Genomic DNA, 19,760 nt, shown 5'->3' with positions numbered 1-19,760 from the left:
GACTTTGTAAGGACCGTGCCAATTAGGAGACCATTTGCCGTATGCTTTATCTCTCGGTTCCTAGTGGCAACACGGCTTCCCATACTAGATCACCAACTTGAAACTCCTTTGGTCTTACCCTTTTATTGTATGCCCGAGCTACCTCGGCTTTGTTCTCTTTAATCTTCTCTAACGACCAAAGTCTAAGTTCCGTTGCATCCTCAATAGTGTCACTCATCAGGGTTGAATATTCCTCAGGTGTCAGGTCATTCTGAAACGTGACACGTCTTGACCCAACCGTAATCTCCCAAGGTAATACGGCCTCCTGTCCATAGACAAGCTGGTACGGCGAAGTCTTTATAGCTCCATGGCATGATATGTGATAAGCCCACAAAGCCTCTGATAACGTCTCGTGCCACACCCTGGGGTTCTCCTCGATCTTCCTCTTAATCAGCTTGATCAGGCTTTGATTGGATGCTTCAGCTTGCCCGTTGGCTTGAGCGTAGTATGGAGACGATCGGATTAGCTTAATCCCCATATCATTGCAGAACTTTCTGAATTCTTTAGAGACAAAGACCGAACCTCCATCGGTCGTGATGGTTTGGGGAATCCCGAACCTATGAATGACGTGTTCTTTGACAAATTGGATAACATCTTCCGATTTTACTTTCTTCATGGGCACGGCCTCCACCCATTTGGTGAAATAATCTGTAATGGCCAGAATCCACTCGTGGTTTTTGCTTGACGGAGGATGTATCTTGCCGATCATATCCATGCCCCAACCTCGAAATGGCCAAGGTTTGATGATGGGGTTCATTGCTGACGCGGGTACCATCTGGATTTTCCCAAACATTTGACACGCTTGGCATCCCTTGTAGTAGTTGAAGCAGTCTTCCAGCATGGTAGGCCAATAAAACCCTGATCGCCTAATTAACCACTTCATCTTATGGGCCGATTGGTGAGTTCCACAGGCGCCTTCATGCACCTCATGTAAGAGCCGGTTAGACTCAGCTGGTCCCAGGCATTTAAGTAGTAACCCTTCCAACGTCCTGTAGAACATGTCATCTCCTATAAGGACATATTTCATAGCCTTATATCTTATCCTTTTGGGTGCCCCCCGAGCCGAATCCTTCAAATAATTGAAGATATCGGTTCTCCAATCATCTTGTTCCGGGAACCGCACCGAACTTCGACCCGTCGGGTATGTCCTTGTATCCTGACGCCATCTGTGCGAGATCATTGGCATCGGTATTCTGAGACCTTGGGACCCAATTGAAATTGATGTACCGAAAATGTGTCATCAGCTCACGACACTCCACCCAATACGGAAAAAGTGATTCGCTATCGCACTTGTATTCTTCCGTGAGTTGAGAGGTCACCAACTTCGAGTCTCCAAAAAGCTCCACTGCCTCTGCCCCGGCTTCCAAAAGCAACTCCATCCCCTTGCGTACTGCCTCATACTCAGCAACATTGTTGGTGCAAGGTGCAGCTAGCCTGATGGCGAAAGAATATGTTGCCCCCCGAGGCGACACGAGCAGAATGCCGATGCCACAACCATCGTCACAAACCGATCCATCGAAGAACATAGCCCACGCACGCACAGATAGTGCCGCTATATTAGTGTTAATCCGCTCAGCTATAAGATCGGCCAATGCTTGTCCCTTGACTGCTTTCGCAGGCTGATACCGAAGGTCGAACTCCGTCAGCGCGAACGTCCACTTACCAAGCCGGCCTTTCAAAACAGGGGCCGATAGCATGTGCTTGACAACGTCCGACTTGCAGATGACGATGATCTCTGCCGTCAAAAGGATGTGGTGGAGCTTGGTGCAGGTGAAGAACAGGCAAAGGCAAAGCTTCTCGACCTCAGGATACCTTGTCTCCGTGTCCAACATCCTTCTACTGAGGTAGAAGACGACCTTTTCAACACCCTCGTAAAGTTGCACCACCACCGAAGCGATGGACGTGTCAGCTACTGACAAGTAGATATAGAACGGCCTGTCTTGTTGGGGTGGGACTAGCACAGGCGGCGTTGTCAGATACCGCTTAATCTCGTCAAACGCCTCGCTGCACGTTCCGCCCCCGACTGAAACTCGTCATCGAGACTTAATCTTCACCGGCGCCATGAACGGCTCGATTCGTCCCGACAGGTTAGAAATGAATCGTCGGACGAAGTTGATCTTGCCGATAAGACGTTGGAGCTCTTTCTTCGTGGTGGGCGGCCGCATGGTACGCACCGCCTCCCGACTTTTCAGAGCCGATCTCAATTCCCGTTCATGAACCGAGGAATCCTAGGAACCGTTCGACCGTCACGCCAAAGGCACACTTCTTTGGATTCATTCTCAGTCCGAACTTCCGAGTTCGGTCTAGGATGCGTCGCAAATCATCCAAGTGTCCCTCCACGGAGACAGACTTGACTACCACGTCATCGATGTAGATTTCCACCAGCTTGCCGATCAGATCGTGATATATATAATTCATGGCTCTTTGATACGTTGCACCAGCATTCTTCAACCCAAAGGTCATGACCACATATTCAAACAAGCCTACTGCCCCTGGCACTCCGAATGCGGTCTTGTGTATATCTTCGGAGCCATGAAGATCCGGTTATAGCCGGCGTTGCCATCCATGAAGCTTAACGCCTTGTGGCCGGCTGCTGCATTGATCAATGTTTCGCCACGGGCATCGGATACTCATCTTTTGGAGTGGCTGCGTTAAGATCTCGGAAATCGATGGCCACACGCCACCGGCCGTCCTTCTTTTCTACATGAACGATACGGAGATCCATTCAAGCATACCTGCATGGCTTCGATGAACCCGGCGGCCAACATCTTCTCGATCTCTTTCTTGACCTCTTCCAGGATTTCGGCCTTCATCCGACGTGCTCGTTGTTGGAACGGCCGAAACCCTTTCTTAAGGGAAGCCGATGTTCAATGATGCTCCTGTCCAACCCGGGCATCTACTGTAGTCCCATGCAAAGCAATCCGGGTATTCTTTTAGCGAGCAATCATCCGACCCCTAAGATGTGGATCTAACTTCTTGCTGATAAAGGTTGGTCGCGGCTTATCCCCGAGGACCGATGTCGACTTCCTCTAGTTCGTCGGCCCGATGTAAACCCATATCCTAGCTTTCCGTCCTCGTGAGGTCGACACCAAATACGAGGGAGAGCGTGTGGTACGGGTAATGCGGGCCGAACGCCGGAATCGGCCTTCATCTTGATTGTAACCAGGATTTTTTGGAGGTGTCGGGGCCGATCGCGTGGAACAGCTTCCTCCTTGTCTTCGCTGTGAGAGCAGCTGCCCTCATCTCTGTCCTTACCAGGGTGGTGCCCGAGCCCTATCATGTTGATGTCGAATGAGAATCTTGGCTGGCACCCTCCAGGGTAAGTGCGCTCCACCATGTTAACGGCGGATGCCGGTGAAATCGGCACTTCTGGTGCTGCCAACGCGAACGGCAGCGGCGGACGGGACTGGAGTGGCATCTCTCCTTGGTAAGTCCCCAGAGCTGGTCCTGACGGAGAATACCGATGGCTCATGATTTCCTGGATCACGCGCAGAGCGACACGCTCCAAAGTGTTCACCAGGCTCTCAGAGTGGCGGTGCGGCGAATGAGCCACCATGAAGTTGATCTCCTGACGCAGCGACTGTGGTGCGTTCTTCGACGGGGAGGACAGGTCCACTCCATCGAGCGCGCCTTCAGGTGAGAACCCTTTCCACCCGATGCCATGGGAGCGGGTTACGTGGAAAGAGCCGATGAGGTCGGCTTCGAGGACTGCTTTGATCTCGTCATGCTTCTTCTTGAGCTCCTCAGTCAGATCCTCGTACTTTACCGGAGTGCCTTCCGCCATCTCGGATGTAGATGGCGATGCGGTGGATGTCGAAGATGGTCCCACCGGGCGTGCCAGGAATGTGTTGCGGTCCAGAAACCCACCGGCGGGCAGCGACGGGCAACACCGTAGAGCCGGGAATCTCCCATGGTCGCGGCTGGCCCTGGTCCCTCCGAGCGACGGCCCGCAAAGCCTTACGCACACACGTCCGATGCTGTCGCAAGGGCGTGCCACCCGACCTATACCTGGTCGGGAAGGTGTTGGATGATGCCTCGCTTAGTTTCCTGCATGGCATACACGTAAACGTTAAATACGAGCCTCGATCGGCTCTCAGGTTGTCCTGTGAATCGGCTCAAAGAGCCGATCCACCCATGATGCGTACGAGGTGTACGATCAGATGGTGGTCCTGCTTGATCAAGATAAAGCTGAAGCGACCTACTACGATTTGGGGTTTTCACCGCATAATCGGAACATCCTACTCGTGATTGGGCCTCGCGCTCACGCACGGTGATCGTAAGCCGATCCTAGACAGGGCCTAAAAACCAACACGAAGTTGATCCTCGGAACGTCCTGTCTAGGGCTAGCAAACGACACCCTACGCGCCGCTGGATCCTCCAACCCTTTGTAAGGCCTAACGATGCAGATATTAAACTAATCCTTGAAGAACAAGGAGCAATCATAACGGATCGGATCTACTAAATAATGATCAAGCGGGGTGCCGCCCTTACACCCGTGACGGGCGTAAGGGCGGCTAGATGCCTAAGGGTTGCACGACGATAGCATATGATACGAAGAACAATGCTAACCCTAAAAACACCTATGATAACTACGTTGCTCGCCATCAAAAAGGCTTCGATACGAGCAACGCATGGAAGACGAATAAACGTGTCGCTGCCTAGATCGCAAGATGCGATCTAGGCAGCATGGTGCTTACCGGAAGAAACCCTCGAGACGGGGGAGTTGGCGATGCGCCGAGATTGGTTTGTGTTGAACGTTGGTTGTTGTTTATTTCATAAACCCTAGATACATATTTATAGTCCGGGGGACTTTCTAATTCAGGCGTGCACCTAACCGTGCACGGGTAAAACTCTAACTTCTGACAGACACGTATCCTACTATGGTACAGATACACGGGCAATTAGCCCAAACTTGGTACACAAGGCCGATTCATGCATTTCTTCTATATATATTCTTCAAGCCCATCTCCAATTGCGGCCCACCTCTGATCCGGTCAAATTCTGGTGATAACACTCCCGGCTCATTCACTTGGTAAATCCATTCAACATTGTCATAACATGTAGCTGTTTGGGAGTCCGCCTTCCTCGCCTGAAATTCCATGAACTCTTCAACCTTCGTAGGGAACTTGCAATTCCTAGCAATTTCCTTCTCCGTTTCATCGGTGTAGTTCCGGGAAATAGACATTCAACTTCTCGAATGTGTATTGAATGATTGCCGTCACGGGCAATGCACGGACACCCTTCAACACATTGTTGAAGCACTCGGCCATGTTGCTTGTCATTTGGCCATATCTCCTCCCATCCTCATCATAAGCTCTTGCCCACTTTGAGTTAAATATGAGGTGTCTATGAAGAAACTCTTGACCACCCGCGTTGAGGTCTTTGTGCTTCAGCAAGCCGTTGTATAGGTTTGCGAAGCGGCGCTCGAAGTAAGCGAGGCAACAATCTTGAAGGAGGTCAGACAACTCTTTGCTCTTGCATGCCCGGTAGAAGTTTGCACAAAAATGGCTCATGCACCATCGGTGATGCAAGGGAGCATGCCCGGGAATTGCAACCTCCACCGCATTGAGAATTCCTTGATGACGATCGGAGATGACACACACTTCCTTTGAGGGTGGTATGACCCTCGTCCTCAATATATGGAAAAACCATTGCCAGTTATCATTGTTCTCAATCTCTACCAATGCAAAAGCCAATGGTACTAAACGGTTGCTTGCATCACTTGCTATTGCCACCAATAGTGTGCCCTTGTACTTGACCGGTCAAGAAGGTACCATCCACGGCTATGACGGGCCTACAATGTTCGAATGCCCTCGTGCATTGCTCGAATGACCAAAATGCACGGTGAAATACCCTCACTCTTTTACCATCATGCAATGTCATTTTGGTTGCGGAAGGCTCCACCACATGCACCATGCCCGGGTTAGTTGCGGCCATCGCTAACAACAACCTAGGGATACGGTTGTATGCTTCCTCCCAATCACCGTACAACATCTTGAATGCGGCTTGTTTGGCCTTCCATGCCTTCCCGTACTTGACGTCGTAGGCAAACCGGGATTTGACCAGTATCTTGCACGGACCTAATGCTCATGATAGGAAGTGATGAGATCTCCGCCGAGAGCTTGTATGCAATGAACTCGGATGTGAGTTGACGGTGGTCCGGCTGTGCATCCTTGCCATCAAGCTTCGGCCCCCGGCACATGTGAGTGGCTACACAACTTGTTATGTGCCAAGAGGGCCCTTTTTGAAAGGTCGTGCACGGACAACCCATGGGCACCTTTTATCCACACATTTTAGCGTGTACCGCTTCTTCAAGTCCGAGTGAACAACGATGTAAGGGCGATGATGCTTAATGGAGAACTCCTTCAACCATATCTTCAATTCCAAGAATGTATCAAACGTTAGCCCTTTAGAGATCATAGCCGTCCTACCATCCACATCTCTCTTGGATAGTGGCCTAGCTCCAAGAAGTAAACTTTTGCCACCATCAACCACGGCTCCATCCGCAAGACTAACATCACGGAACAATGGTACCCGGATATCCCGTCCGGTTACCTTCTTGAAGATCTCGGCTCTTTCGGCTTCCTTAGCCGTGAAGCCATCCTCGTCAACCTCCTCTTCGGGTCCATCATCATCCGAGTCCGACGCATAGCATCGGGAATAAGGAATGGAGTGGTCCATCTCCTCTTGCGTCCAATATTTATCCAAATCACCGATATTGTTGCAATTCATCTCGAAACCATCATCACCATCGTCATGCTCATCATACTCATTATCCAACGGAGGTTGTTGGGCAATGGGAGATTGGACAATGGGAGATTGGGTGGCCTCTTCTTGGCTCATGGGTGGAGGAGTCCTCTCTCGAACGGGGGAGGAGGGCCGGTTAAGGTCAAGCTCGATACGAGCCTCAACCGTCTTGGTTGCAAACAACTCCAAAGCCTTATCTTGTGACCCGGCCACCGTCTCCTTGTAAATGGACCAACGTTGCTCGGAGTTGATACGCATTATCTTCCAACGGGTGTGCATTCCAAACCCCACATTATGCCTTCCCTCTAGCTCAATACCATCATTTGGCTCATTCCAATTCAACTCAACCCTAACTTGTGCTACCACCTCCGCAAAGCTAGGGCTAACGTCAAACACCAAGTCAACCTCTTCCGGGTCCGGCTCTATGTTTCCCTTCAAGTAAGCATCCTTGTCCACATGATGAACATGAACAATTCTTTCCATCCCCCTAGCATAATGGGAACAACACATACACACATGTGTTCATTAGTTACCATAATCAACATAATCTACCCATACAAACTAGCACACTACCATTTCTTCTACTTCAACAACCCTAACATCCAACCAAATCCATCTCCACCCTCAAATCAACCAAATCCACATCTAGGGTTTCACATATAGATTGGAGCAAATACACAAAATCAATGGATGAAAAGAGGGGAAACGGAGGAGATTACCTCAAGCAACGAGTTGGGAACGATCTCCACGGACAGATCTGACGATTTGGTGGTTGATTTGGTGGGGGGGAGAGAGAAAACCGGGCGCCTTTGGAGGAGAGAAGAAGAACAGAGAAAGAAAGAAAGAAGAAGGGTCGGGCTGGGGGCGCGCGCGCGGCCCAAACTTAAGTGAATGTGTGGCGCCCTTGCCAGGGGCGCCACACTTTCAAAGTGTGGCGCCGGCGAGAGCGGCGCCACTCGTGCTGCCACGTCGGATCGGGGTCACCAGCTCAGCGTCGACGGGCCACGTCGGATGGGTGTGTGGCGCCGGCGCCGGGGCGCCACATGGGCATGTGTGGCGCCCTTGAGAGGGGCGCCACACAAAAGGGTTAGATCCCTGAAATAGTTTCGCCGGAGGGTCAGTCTGTGCTTTTCTTTCAGTTTTGGGTTATTTTTGTGTAAATCGCCGGATCTTTAAACCGGGGCCAATTCTCTTCCTTCTACGTTTGACTTCCACTCCTCCTGCAATGGCTTCATACCTTAACAAATGCGGAAAAGCCCCAGTTGAGCCTGGGTGCACGTGAACCCAGATTGGAAATGCATTTTCGAAATGTGAAAAAAAAATTGAAATAAAAATATCAGGGTACGTATGCATGTTCCATGTGTGCGTAAAAAGTTTCCGCGGAGAAATCACTTTTTTATTTCAAAATCTAAAAAAGACAAAATACGTCACATATATATACTGCTATATAGTCCTGTAAAATTTCACTTTTTTGCCGAGGCAAAATAAAATGTTTTTTCGGAACGAAACTCATGTCCAGGGCACATGTTTGAGATCATCTTTGCAATCATTTTGTGTTTCGATTTTTGAAACATGTTTTGACATCACAAACCCACTTTTGAAAAAGTGGGTTCACATACACCCAGGTTCACAAAAGCCGGTCTCAACAAATGCTCTATATATCATCAAGGTATTGAAGCACAAGAACTACATCAGATCATGGCTGGAGAAGGAATGGACGTGGAAGAATCTTGGGAGAGAACAAAAAGAGGCTACAACCGAAGCATCGGAACTTCCGGCCATCAAAACCGGAACTTCCGCCTCTAGACCAAATCTCCGGCCCTGGAAAAATCGACACCAAGTGGTGCAATTCCCTCAAATGGACCGTAACTTTGAAAGGAAATTTGGACCGGCAGTTTCCCCAATTTCCGCACCCCTGACCACATTGGAACTTCTGACCCTCCCGAGACCGGAACTTCCAACATGCATGTGCACAAATGGGTTGGGCCACAGCCCATGTACCCATTTGCGACCTCTGTTGATTCCTAAAGTACCATATTTCGTGGCTGGCTATAACCATGCCCCTACCCTCATTTGTAAACCCTAAAAAGATTTGAGAATAGACTTGAGCAAGTGATATCTTCCGATGTGGGATTTAAGTCCTCTTCTTAGTTGACTTTGGAGTTGTACAATACATCTTTATATACTTGCTCTCTCACATGTATGGATTCTATTAGTAACTACACTACTAGAAAAAAGCTTACCGCCAGCGCATGGAATTGGGCTACCTCCGGCGCGTTCACGTTCGCCGGCGACCACCTCGCCGGTGGTAAGTGGTTACCGCTGGCACCTTCTGTTTCGCCAGCGGTAACATGACGTTACCCCCGGCGCTTTCGTGTATTCACCGGCGGTATTTGTTACCCCTGCCGCGTAGCCTATTCGCTAGCAGTACTTTGAATTACCCCCGGCGCACAGGCCAATTCGCCAGCGCTAAGTTTGTATAGGATTAAAAAAACAGATCCATTAATGCCAATTTGTCTCTTTATTTTATTTAAATAGAACGGGTATTATATTACAATGCATTACAACGCACACACCAACAATATGTTTAGAAAACACATACTCCGGTGACGTCGTCCGTCTCAGCTCGCCGGGACGTCGCCTTCTCGTCGCCAGCTCCGTCTCAGCTCGCCGAAGACGTTGCCCGTGTCATCTCACCGGCGACATCGCCTACTAGCGGGCACCTCCAGCATTTCACCTCCGGCACAACACCTAGCCAGCACCTCCGGCACGTCGCCTAGCCGGCAGGTCCTGCATCTTGCTGTGATTCTCCTCTTCTCCCGCATGGCACGACCTAGATCTCTGGTTCTGCTCTTCTCCTCTAACCCTGCAAAATACCGCAACATCAGTATGGTACTCCACCCGATACACAAGTCTATGTACAAGATGTCATATATGTAAGGGTGTCATCTCTGTTGCTACATCAGCTATTTGTCTTCTTCATTTTTTTGTTGGCCCATACTGTTTCTTTTCGTTGCATTCAGTTTCACCGATCTTTGATTTGTCTCAGCCCTCCCCCCCCACTCCAGAATAAATCTAACCAAAGCCCTGCCACAACTAATTTAGGGCAAAAGGAGTATATGGTAACAGAATCAAAGCAGACTATTTATTATTCTCTCAAAGCTGTAAAGAAAGCACTATAAGCATGGTAACAGAAGGATTTTACGCTCTGAACACCGGGCAAAGAAAGCACGTAGATCAGAAATACTTATGCTTTGTTTGTTTGGGCTTCTGCTTCTGCTTTTAGTGTCCAAAAGCAGAAGTCCAAACAAACACCTAGAAACTGAAAAGCGGTGGCAAGAAGCACTCCTGAAAAATGAACTATGAATCGTTGCGAACCCGGAAGCAGCCTCGGACCTGCTTCCCGAGCTTTTGGCCGCTTCCCGAGTTGGCTTGGACTAAACTGGCCTCAGCACTTCAGCATATTTACAAACTTTGTGCCACTCCCTTATAAACCAACCTGCATGTGTATTTGGTCAAACCGACCAGCCCCGATCCCCATTTCCCCCTGTGCTCTATCCTCCTCCCCGTGCCATGGCAGGTTAGGGTTTCCGCTGCCGCCGCCGTTCCCAGTCGCCGCCACGTTCTACGCCGCCAGCGCCCGAGCTCGCCTCCCTCTCCGTTCCCGCCTCGTCCGACTCCCGCCGTCGGCGGATCTCGTTCCCGAATCGACGGCCTCGTTCACTGCCTCCGTCGTGCCGCCGTTGCCGTGAGTGAGGACCCGCCGAGCAGCGCATCTCCTTCTCCCCGTGGTGCTGCTCCTTCCCTCCAAAGGAATCGGGTCGGGACAAAGTGAATCAGCGCCATCTTCATCCGCTCAGGCCGGCGTTGACCTCCGTCGTGCCGCCGTCCATGAGATCCTGCCCGTCGTCTTGGTCAAGATCTGCCCGCCGTCCCACAGCTGCTTTTTCACAGCCCACCAGCTACAGCTGATTTTTAAAAGCTGCAGCCCAAACAAACAAACCCTTAGCCAGTTGTAATAGAGGTCGATGACCTGCAGCTGACTCAGTATGAGCATTAGAACACTTCTCTCACCCTGAAGAAAAAAGAAGGAAATATCTTGCATCATGAATCCGCTATGCCAATAGGTCGTAGTTTCAGTATTAACCAAACCGAGCAAATCAAATTGAAGATAGCATAGCTGAAAACGGTTGAAACAAACATTCCATGCAAGAAAAATATACTGAATACTACTGGAAAGGAATCGGAAAGTCATGCAAAAACAGAAATTATGATAGCTGTACTATGTAATCTAAACAGCAATCAAGGATGTCCATAATTTATAGACTATTTCTTCAGGAGAATTTGAATGCAGTGATTTTGCTTGGCACTAAAATTTTGGAGCTGAGGTACACATATGGAGCAGAGTAAATGCAGAACCTTTTTCCATTAACAGAACCAAATTCCTGGGGCATCTCCATCCAACATGGTGTAAATGGTGTACATGGCCAATACCTTGCAAGCACCATTTCATAGAAGAAACACATCTGCAACTTAACTCAGCATGCAATGGTTTTCATATTTGCTCAATTCTCATGAATTTAATTGTCAAATCTACATAAAGTTTTGCAAAAAGAAAATCAATGAAAATAATAGTTGTATGTATAGAAGAAATTCGGGGTCGGGATAGAATATCACACAGGCTATCACACTTACAGATTTGACCAAAGCATGCAAATTTCTATTTCAAATCACACTAATTAATTGACAACACCATACAAATCGTTACCATGTTCAGAATCATACATACAAATCGCTGCAATTACTAATTTAAAGAAAAAATGAACAGAGACATACCTCACTTGGAACAGGTTGACTTAGGTGCTCCATGTGGGCAAGCAGCGGGAGGGAGAGCTCAGGCTAGCTAGGCGACCTGCAGAGGCCGCCGGTAGCAGGGGATGGCGGAGCTCGACGGGCGGGGTGTCGTGGCGGCGGGGGACGGCGGGGCTCGACGCGCGGGCCTGGAGGCGGCGGGAACCGAGGGTGCGGCGGCGGGGAACCAAGCGCGCGGAGGCGGCGGAGCCTAGGGCTGCGGCGGCGCAGCCCGAGGGTGCGGCGGCGGCGCTCGACGGCTGGATGCGCGGCGGCAGCGGTGCTCGACTGCCGGTGCGCGGCGGTGGCGGTAACCCAACAGCCAAATACCCCCGGCGAAAATGCAACGGGAACGTCGGCTGACGTGTGCATTACCCTTCGGGTAACCGACATTGCCCTATCATGTACAACCTAACTGGAGGCCCATGAAGATGCTCGATAGCAAGACGGGCCACTTGGACGACGCAATAGAAGATTCCCGAAGGCTTGTTACACAAAAGGCTTGTTACATAAAAACTCAAAACTAGGGTCTAGGGGTAGTAATTTGGTGCAAAAATACGAACATTTGTTGACTATGAATGAAAAATATTTTTGGCAATAAATCAGTATATAACTTGCAATGTGGTATACTGCAACTCGTGTTGTAATTTTTATCGCGGACCACAAATGATCGTAATGCTTTTAACGGGATTTACATGGACAAGTTATTCCCACTATCCACATTTGTGTACTTCCATAATATTTCAACTCAGAGGCACATTTCAAAAAAGCGAGTTCATGTACGGAAATTTTCTTTGGCTCCCCAGCTCCAACGATTCATTTATTTAAAAAAAAGTCAAAAATCATATTTGTAAGATTCACAAAAATTTGGACATTGTAAATGACATAACCTATAAGCATGTAAAATCACAATGCAATATTCTTTGTATTGTAGGCTACACCAAAATGAAAAATATGATGCCATCTTAGAATTTAAAATACGCATACTTGCATCCACACATTTATTATTTTTGTGTAACTTATAATACAAAGAATTTAAAATTGATATTCTCCATGTTTGTGGGATACGTCGTTGCCTACATCAGAATTTTGTTCTTTTTTATATTTGTATTTTTCATTTCTCACTAGTATCCGGGAGGCAAAAATCTCCACTCGTTTTAGTATACTTGGTTTGTTAGTCTTATCAAGCGATTGCACCTAGATCGTCTCATGATGCAAAAAAAAAGGAGTGTAATGTCGAGAGTCATCGAGCATGTTAAGTTGTTAACCGTCAATAAATGGGGTTTAGTGTCTTTAATTGAAGGAATTTCATAATAATTTTGGACGATTTCAATCCATAGAATTTTTTTTCCCGTGGAATCCCTTTAGATCATAGGATTGAGATCAACAAATTCCTAATAAGAAATCCACTACTATGCCCCTTAGTTTATGCTGGAACCGCAAATATAGGCCGAGCTACATGTAGTCCTTCTGGAAAATCCAATGAACATTTTAAATTTTCAAAAAAACTAAAAATATATCTAGATATAGACGATGTTGTGTTCTACTAACATGCAAAATGTCAACTCGAAATATCTGATATTTGGGGCTGTGCAAAAATGATAAAATCCGACACTTGTAGGAGTGAACATTGCAAAATTTCAGAACCACAAAATTTGTCACATTTTGTCATTTTTGTATATCCCCGAATGCATGATATTTTGATTTTAAATTCTGCAGATTGGTAGAACACAATATTTTCTACATCTATATTTATTTTCATATTTTCTTAAAACTTCAAAAAAACGCTTTCGAATTTTGCAAGAAAATAAACTACATGTAACTCAGGCTACAAAAATCCACACTTGGGGTTTGCTTAGAGCTGGTCTGCTTTCTTAGTGCATGATATCTGATTAAGACATGCGTTCAGGTGATTAACTCGATGGACAGAACAAGTACGTATGCATAGTAAATAATTACACAAGCAAGCAATACATATGGATTACTCCAATAACTAATTACATAGGCAAGCAATACATACAGAATATCACAATTTGTACCACTAGTTTACACAGCCTAATCCACTGGAGAAAAATAAACTAAACATATACTCTCTTTGTTTCATGTAGTTGTCGCTGATTTGGTATATAAAATTGTACTCCCTCCGTCTATAAATAGATGTTTGAGATTTGTTTAAATATGGATATTTCTAGACACTAAATAGCATCTAAGGACATGTGCAATGGTTGATAAGATCTGAACCCGCCATGTAATCTAGATATAACAATGGACAAGGTGTTTTGGCCCATAGGTGTACACCTATTAGGAAAAGTAAAATTTAAATTTATTTCAAAATGTTAAAAAAATCTAATAAATGCCTCATCGTCATACGAACATCCTATGTTACCTCATGAAAGTTTTGCGGGAAAAAATATTTTATGTGGTCTATGTAAAAAAGACAAATAAATTTCTCATAAAAAACTTTTTTGGAGCATCATAAATTGTTTTTTTTTGCACAAGCCATAGAAAATAATATATTTTTTGCGACACTTTGTGTGGAGGCATAAAATATGTGGAAGTACACCCCGAATTTATTTTCTAAATTTTTAGACATTTTGAAATATGTTTTTTCAGTAGTAGGTGCACCTACACCTATGAGCCAAAATGGATTTCCGCATTTTTAAACTTATCTCTACTAGCTATGGATTCTAAATATGTGGTGAGAGAAATTATACTAAGAGATCATATCTTAATTAAGAGAAGACAAACCCTTTTTTGATTTTCTCTTTCCTCCACCTCGACGTTTATTGTACGTAAAAAATCATCGTTGTACATGCTCTAATACATCTAGATTTAAATAAATCTGAAAAATCTATTTATAGACAGTACTAAATTAAATATGGAAGGGTGGGAGTAACATAGTACCGTTGATACTCTCTCCGCATGCAAACCACAACCTTCAAGTATAACAAGATACAGTTCCACTCACTGGATGGAGCAGTGCAAAACTAGTTTTACAGGCAGTACAAGTAACTAGTTCCAATCCATATGCTGATATGCAAAATCTGAAACATGGCCAAAGATAATGATGTTCGGCAACACGAATCTGTAGGCAAGAAACAATGCCAACGATAAGATCCTGTGCACGGCAGGATCTCATTTCTCCGGGGAAGATGGGCGTGTCTACATGACAGTGCACGCCGCGTTCGGATTGTCGTCGGAGAAGGCCTCCGTGTAGCCTACCTCCGTGGGCGACGCGAGCGCCCGCGGCGCGGCGTCGGGATCCGCCACAACGTTCCTGACGTAGCCGGGGGGCGCCTTCTTGTCGTAGGCGCCGGGCACGTAGGGGTGCGGCACGGCGTCGTAGGGCGCGTACGGCCACGCCTCCACCCGCTTCCCGGTCTTGCGCGCCACCCGCCGCATGACCTTGCCGGGGTCGGCGATGTAGCCCGTCACCGTCACCTTGTTCTGCTTGGGGAGTAGCTCGACGCCGGTGACGCCCTTGAGGTGGCGGACGGCGTTCCGGACCCGGCGCTCGCAGCCCTCGCAGTCCATCCGGACCTTCATCTTCACGGTCTGGAGCTGCGGGCGCTTCTTTATGTAGCGATGCCTGCGCAGCGTCGGGAACCAGCCCGTCTCCGACAGAGCGTCCAGGATACCCATCACTACTCAGTTCGTTGCAAGCGATCAAGCTGTGAAATAAGACGAGACGAGACGAACGAGGAGATATGTATATATAGGTGCGCGGACAATGGACAAAGTTGGCGCGGAATTCCAGTTGGGGCACTTGAGTGCGTGTGAGAAGATCATAGGAGGACGGAGATGGCGCGCCTGCTCTCTGGATCGACATGATCGGGACATGAACCACACCTCGGCAGCGCGCGAGAAGACCCAAGATCTCCACGTCTTGCAGGAGGCCGCCACGTCAAACCCAAAATAGATTGGCGCCACCAAACACAAATTATTTCGAATATATAATCTCTAGTAATCAGGATTCAGGAGTAGTAGTACAACAGAGACAGAAGATGAAGACGAGTCATCGTACATTTCGCTTGCTTGCTGCTTAGACTTCTCTAGCCTCTTCTTTGCAGTCGAGTCTCCTTGTCCGCAACCACAGCAACAGGTACAGAAACAGAGTCGCTCAATCACCAAATGGCAAGTGTGTAATTGGGTGGATCGGGCTTTCCAGTGTATTTTGAGTTCGAGAAGATGGGGTTCCAACATGAACGCGTTCAGGTCGCTCGATCTAACTTCGGTGTAGCTCCGGCGAGTTAGATTCGTCACCGGCGAGCCCAATCCAGTGAGGGTGTTGTTCCAGCACAAATTTCTTTTTGCAGATTATTCACGATAGGGTTAGAGTGCACCCTTGGGGACGGTCAGCGTATCAGGTTTTGGCAGGATAGGTGGATGAATGGGGCCAGCATTGGACAATTGGCTCCGAATCTGATCAAGCTTCTCAAACCTGCACGGAAAAATGACTCGGTGGCCACGGCCCTGCAGCAGAATGAATGGGCGAGGGCGTTCCAGGGAAATATCTCTGTTGTGGCGTTGGGGGAGTACATGGGAGCAAATCCAAGGGGCTACGGCAGGGCCATCAGGACATCATCACATGGAGGGGGACCGCAAGCGGCGTCTATTCCGCGAAATCGGCCTATGCCCTTTTCTTCTTGGGGAGAACACAAACGGTTGGCGCCAAACAACTGTGGGTCGCGAAAGCACCATTGAAGCACAAGATGCACCTTTGGCTAGCGATGAGGGATCGGCTGTGGACCTCGGACAGGCTCACGCGGAGGGGACTGCAACACTCGCCATTATGCCTGCTCTGCTGTCAAGAACCAGAAACAATCGAGTACTTGATGATTCAATGCTCGTACTCTAGGGAGGTTTGGTATCACCTCCTGCTCGCCAGGAGATTGCACCGCCACACCCTAGCTACACACGATGTGATCCATAGTTGGTGGAAGCGGCTGCAGGAGGGCACTCTAGGCCTTGTCAGAAGAGAGGTGAATGCCCTTGTGATCCTCATCGCCAGGGAATTGTGGTTGGAACGGAATGCTAAGACATTCGACAAGATAGCGGTGTTACCCATGGAGCTTTGCAGACGGATCGCAGCGGAATTTGAGCAATGGAAGTGCGCCGGGCTTTGGGGAAGTGCAGTGAACATTGGGGTTTCGCGCGGTGTAACCTAGGAGGATAGTGTGGGTTCGGGTGTGGAGAGACAGACCAGCCTGTGATCTGCGCTCATTCTTGTATATCAAAACCTCTCTCTATCTTAATGAATGAAGACACGCGCAGCTTGTGCGTGTTCTTGAAAAAAAAATGTGTCTAAATTGCATGTGTTTATTTGCAAACACACAAGTGAGACGATGCGACGATTTTAGGCATCTCCTACAAGTTCGTTTTTTCCGGGTTTTTTATGCTACATACACGAAATTAAAATACTAAAACACATGTTTGTTTGCTACAAATGCACAAGCAGGAATCAGGATGTTGCGCCAATTCTGGTTCGTCTGTGGTGGTATGATACGACCGACAGTTTTTGCAGCGGTAATTTGTAACCATTTTTTGTTGCATTACCAATTTTGGAAATGTTGTGGAACTTCCTTGCAAGATTGTTACATCTTCCTGAAAGAAATATGACGATGATATTGCAACAATGCGTCATTTTGCTATGCAGGTGAGGGCTTTGTTGCAAAAGACGGGACGGCCGAGAACTACCCTCGGTAGTCGATCGGACGGTTTTACGGGCGACCAACCTTTCCCCGTTGGCCATCGGAATTTTGCACACCTTTTTGCCCCATTATTGTTACTTAACTATATGGACATGTACAAGACGAGTAACCATGTTTTCTACCGGTGCGCCACGCACACGCCTAACTATATACACACATGTGTTGTACATTCCGGCGGCCGGCGAACTTGCGCCTATCTATCAAAATGCCCGCTCCCTCCGGCCGGCGACTTAACGCGCGTGCAACGAAGCAAGATCATGTAACGACGGATGAATTGCAGGCCAGCTAGACCGCGCCGTGACGACCGACGGTGGCGTAGCAGCCGGAGCCTCGTGAACCGGCGGAAGGCCATCATCCGTCCACCAAACGCTCCCTCGGCCGGTCACGCCGGTCGGTGCACCACGATCTGCATCTCCGTCTCGCCGCCCGGGTAGCCGGCGTCCATCTCGGGGATGACGGCGAAGGCGTCCTCCTTGCCGACGCGGCGGCGGCAGACGGGGCACGTCGAGTGCGCCTCCAGCCACGTGTCGACGCAGTCCGCGTGGAACGCGTGCCGGCACTTGGGCAGCACCCGGAGCAGCTCGTCGGCGGCCGCGTCGAACGCGCCCAGGCACACCGCGCACTCCGGCTGCGCCTCCGCCGCCGCGCCGCCCATGTCCCCGAACCTGACCGCGGGCAGCGCGTCGACCACGGACAGGCTCAGGCCGGAGCGGCACCGGTCGCACGTCGACGACGCCGCGAACCCCAGGCCCTGCAGCCGGCCGCGCGCGCCACGGGCGCCGCCTGGACCGCGGTGCTTGCAGTGCTTGGCGTAGATGAGGAAGAGGAACAGCGCCAGGAGGACGCCCGTGAGCACGCCCACGATCACGTCTACGGCTAGCGGGGGCGGCGGCGCGTTGTCGGCAGCGTTACCGGCCGGCGACGACGGGGTCATCTTGTTTGGTCATGCTGGCGCGTGTTCGGGGCGCAACGGAGGTGGACGTCGTGGGGCTTAAAAATAGAGCAAGCTATCTTTGAACGGACTATTTTTTTTGAAAAAAAATGCTTTCGGAATTTGGGTTGCTTTTATACAGTCGAAAGAAAACAATTTTCCAAATTGGTCTCCGATCAATAGGTAATGCATATGGGACTGATGGTTCAGTTGATTCAGAGAGTCACCTACCTTCCTGGCTTACCTGCACACGCATCAGCGCCAGGTTCTCCTGCGGCAGAACCTACAAGGAGGGGGGGATGGCGTCCTCGTCGCGAGTCTCGTCCTGGCGTGTGACTTACGCCGTCCGACCGATTCCCGGCGATCGCCGGAATTTCCCCTTCCTCGACGGAGTCCTTGTGGCTCACCACGCCCGGGCGCACCTCCTCCTTCTCGATTCCAAGGAACTCATCGTCGATTCGAGGGCGCTCGGTGCGAATGAGGCAATCAAGTTCGGCGGTGCGATCGCTTTTCCCCGGCACGACGCTCGTATCCCGTCCCGGCCGTTGCCGCCGGAGTCGCTCTTCGGCGGGGGAGATGCGGCTCCTCGGACGCGGAGACCGGATCCGACGCCATTCCCAACCTCTATTGAGGAGCTCATCATGCCACGTCCCCGGCTCTTCATCAACGGCTCACGGTGGCGCAACCGTCGCGTCCAAGGGAGGACCACCCCATTGATCCAGGGCGGTGGAAGGATTGGCTCGTCCCGCGTTCGCCGGCGGTGGGAATTCTCGGTGGGCCGCCATGGCCACCGGAACCGAAGATCGCCCGGCCGTTGGACCTGGGCTGTGGCCCAAAAGCCCTCTCGGCCATGGCGACGCGAGATCCGAGCACGTGTCCTGATCCTACGACCTCCGTTTCTCGCAACAATGGTGGTCGCCGCCAGGTAGGGACAGGTAACCCTACACCTCTTATACCCAACCCCAGCGCCGCCACCGGATCAGATCTCGACTCCCTCCTCGCTCATTTCTGGTCACAAGCTAGGGTTCCTCCTTCCCCCCCGTCCCCCGCTACCGAATCCTTCTGTTGGTGGAGTGGGAAAGTAGCCGGCGATCCCCGATCCTTTGCTCAAGTGGCGGCTTCTCCTCCGCGTGTCATGGGTGATGGCGGCGGCGGGCGTTTCGGCCCGGGCAGGGGAAACCGAAACCAGCCCGGCAGCCTCGTGGGCGAGGCCGGCATGTACGGCGGAGGGAGGATGTTCCTCAGACTTCCTCCAACAACACCAGGGCTCTGGCTCGCTGCAGTCCGATGACCGTTGGGAGAGGGCAGCGAGGGAGTCGGAGCAGCGCCGGCAGGAAGCTATCTCCTCAGCTCCGTCTGGTAAGACCGTGCTTGCTCAAGGGCCTGGTCCCAATCGTCCCATGGTTGCCGCCGATCCCCTCCCCGCCTCCATTGCAACATCTCTGGACATTACACTGCTCGTTGCCCTACCATTCATTGTG

General features: G+C 49.7%; 2 protein-coding genes across 2 annotated transcripts; both read right to left on the bottom strand.

Annotated features, from left to right (window-relative positions):
• Window positions 1-14,799: 14,799 nt before the first annotated feature.
• LOC124679194 (heavy metal-associated isoprenylated plant protein 27-like) lies at window positions 14,800-15,279 on the bottom strand. The gene has a single exon (XM_047214997.1). The coding sequence runs from the start codon at window positions 15,277-15,279 to the stop codon at window positions 14,800-14,802; it is 480 nt and encodes a 159-aa protein (XP_047070953.1).
• A 2,451-nt stretch (window positions 15,280-17,730) lies between these two features.
• On the bottom strand, window positions 17,731-18,282 carry LOC124670973 (RING-H2 finger protein ATL43-like). Its single transcript, XM_047207429.1, has one exon. The coding sequence runs from the start codon at window positions 18,280-18,282 to the stop codon at window positions 17,731-17,733; it is 552 nt and encodes a 183-aa protein (XP_047063385.1).
• Between the last annotated feature and the right edge of the window lie 1,478 nt (window positions 18,283-19,760).

The sequence above is a fragment of the Lolium rigidum genome, chromosome 7, assembly GCF_022539505.1.
Source record: "Lolium rigidum isolate FL_2022 chromosome 7, APGP_CSIRO_Lrig_0.1, whole genome shotgun sequence".
Lineage (NCBI taxonomy): Eukaryota > Viridiplantae > Streptophyta > Magnoliopsida > Poales > Poaceae > Lolium > Lolium rigidum.
The sequence above is the reverse complement of the archived record's forward strand: the minus strand, read 5'-3'. Positions and strand labels throughout refer to the sequence as shown.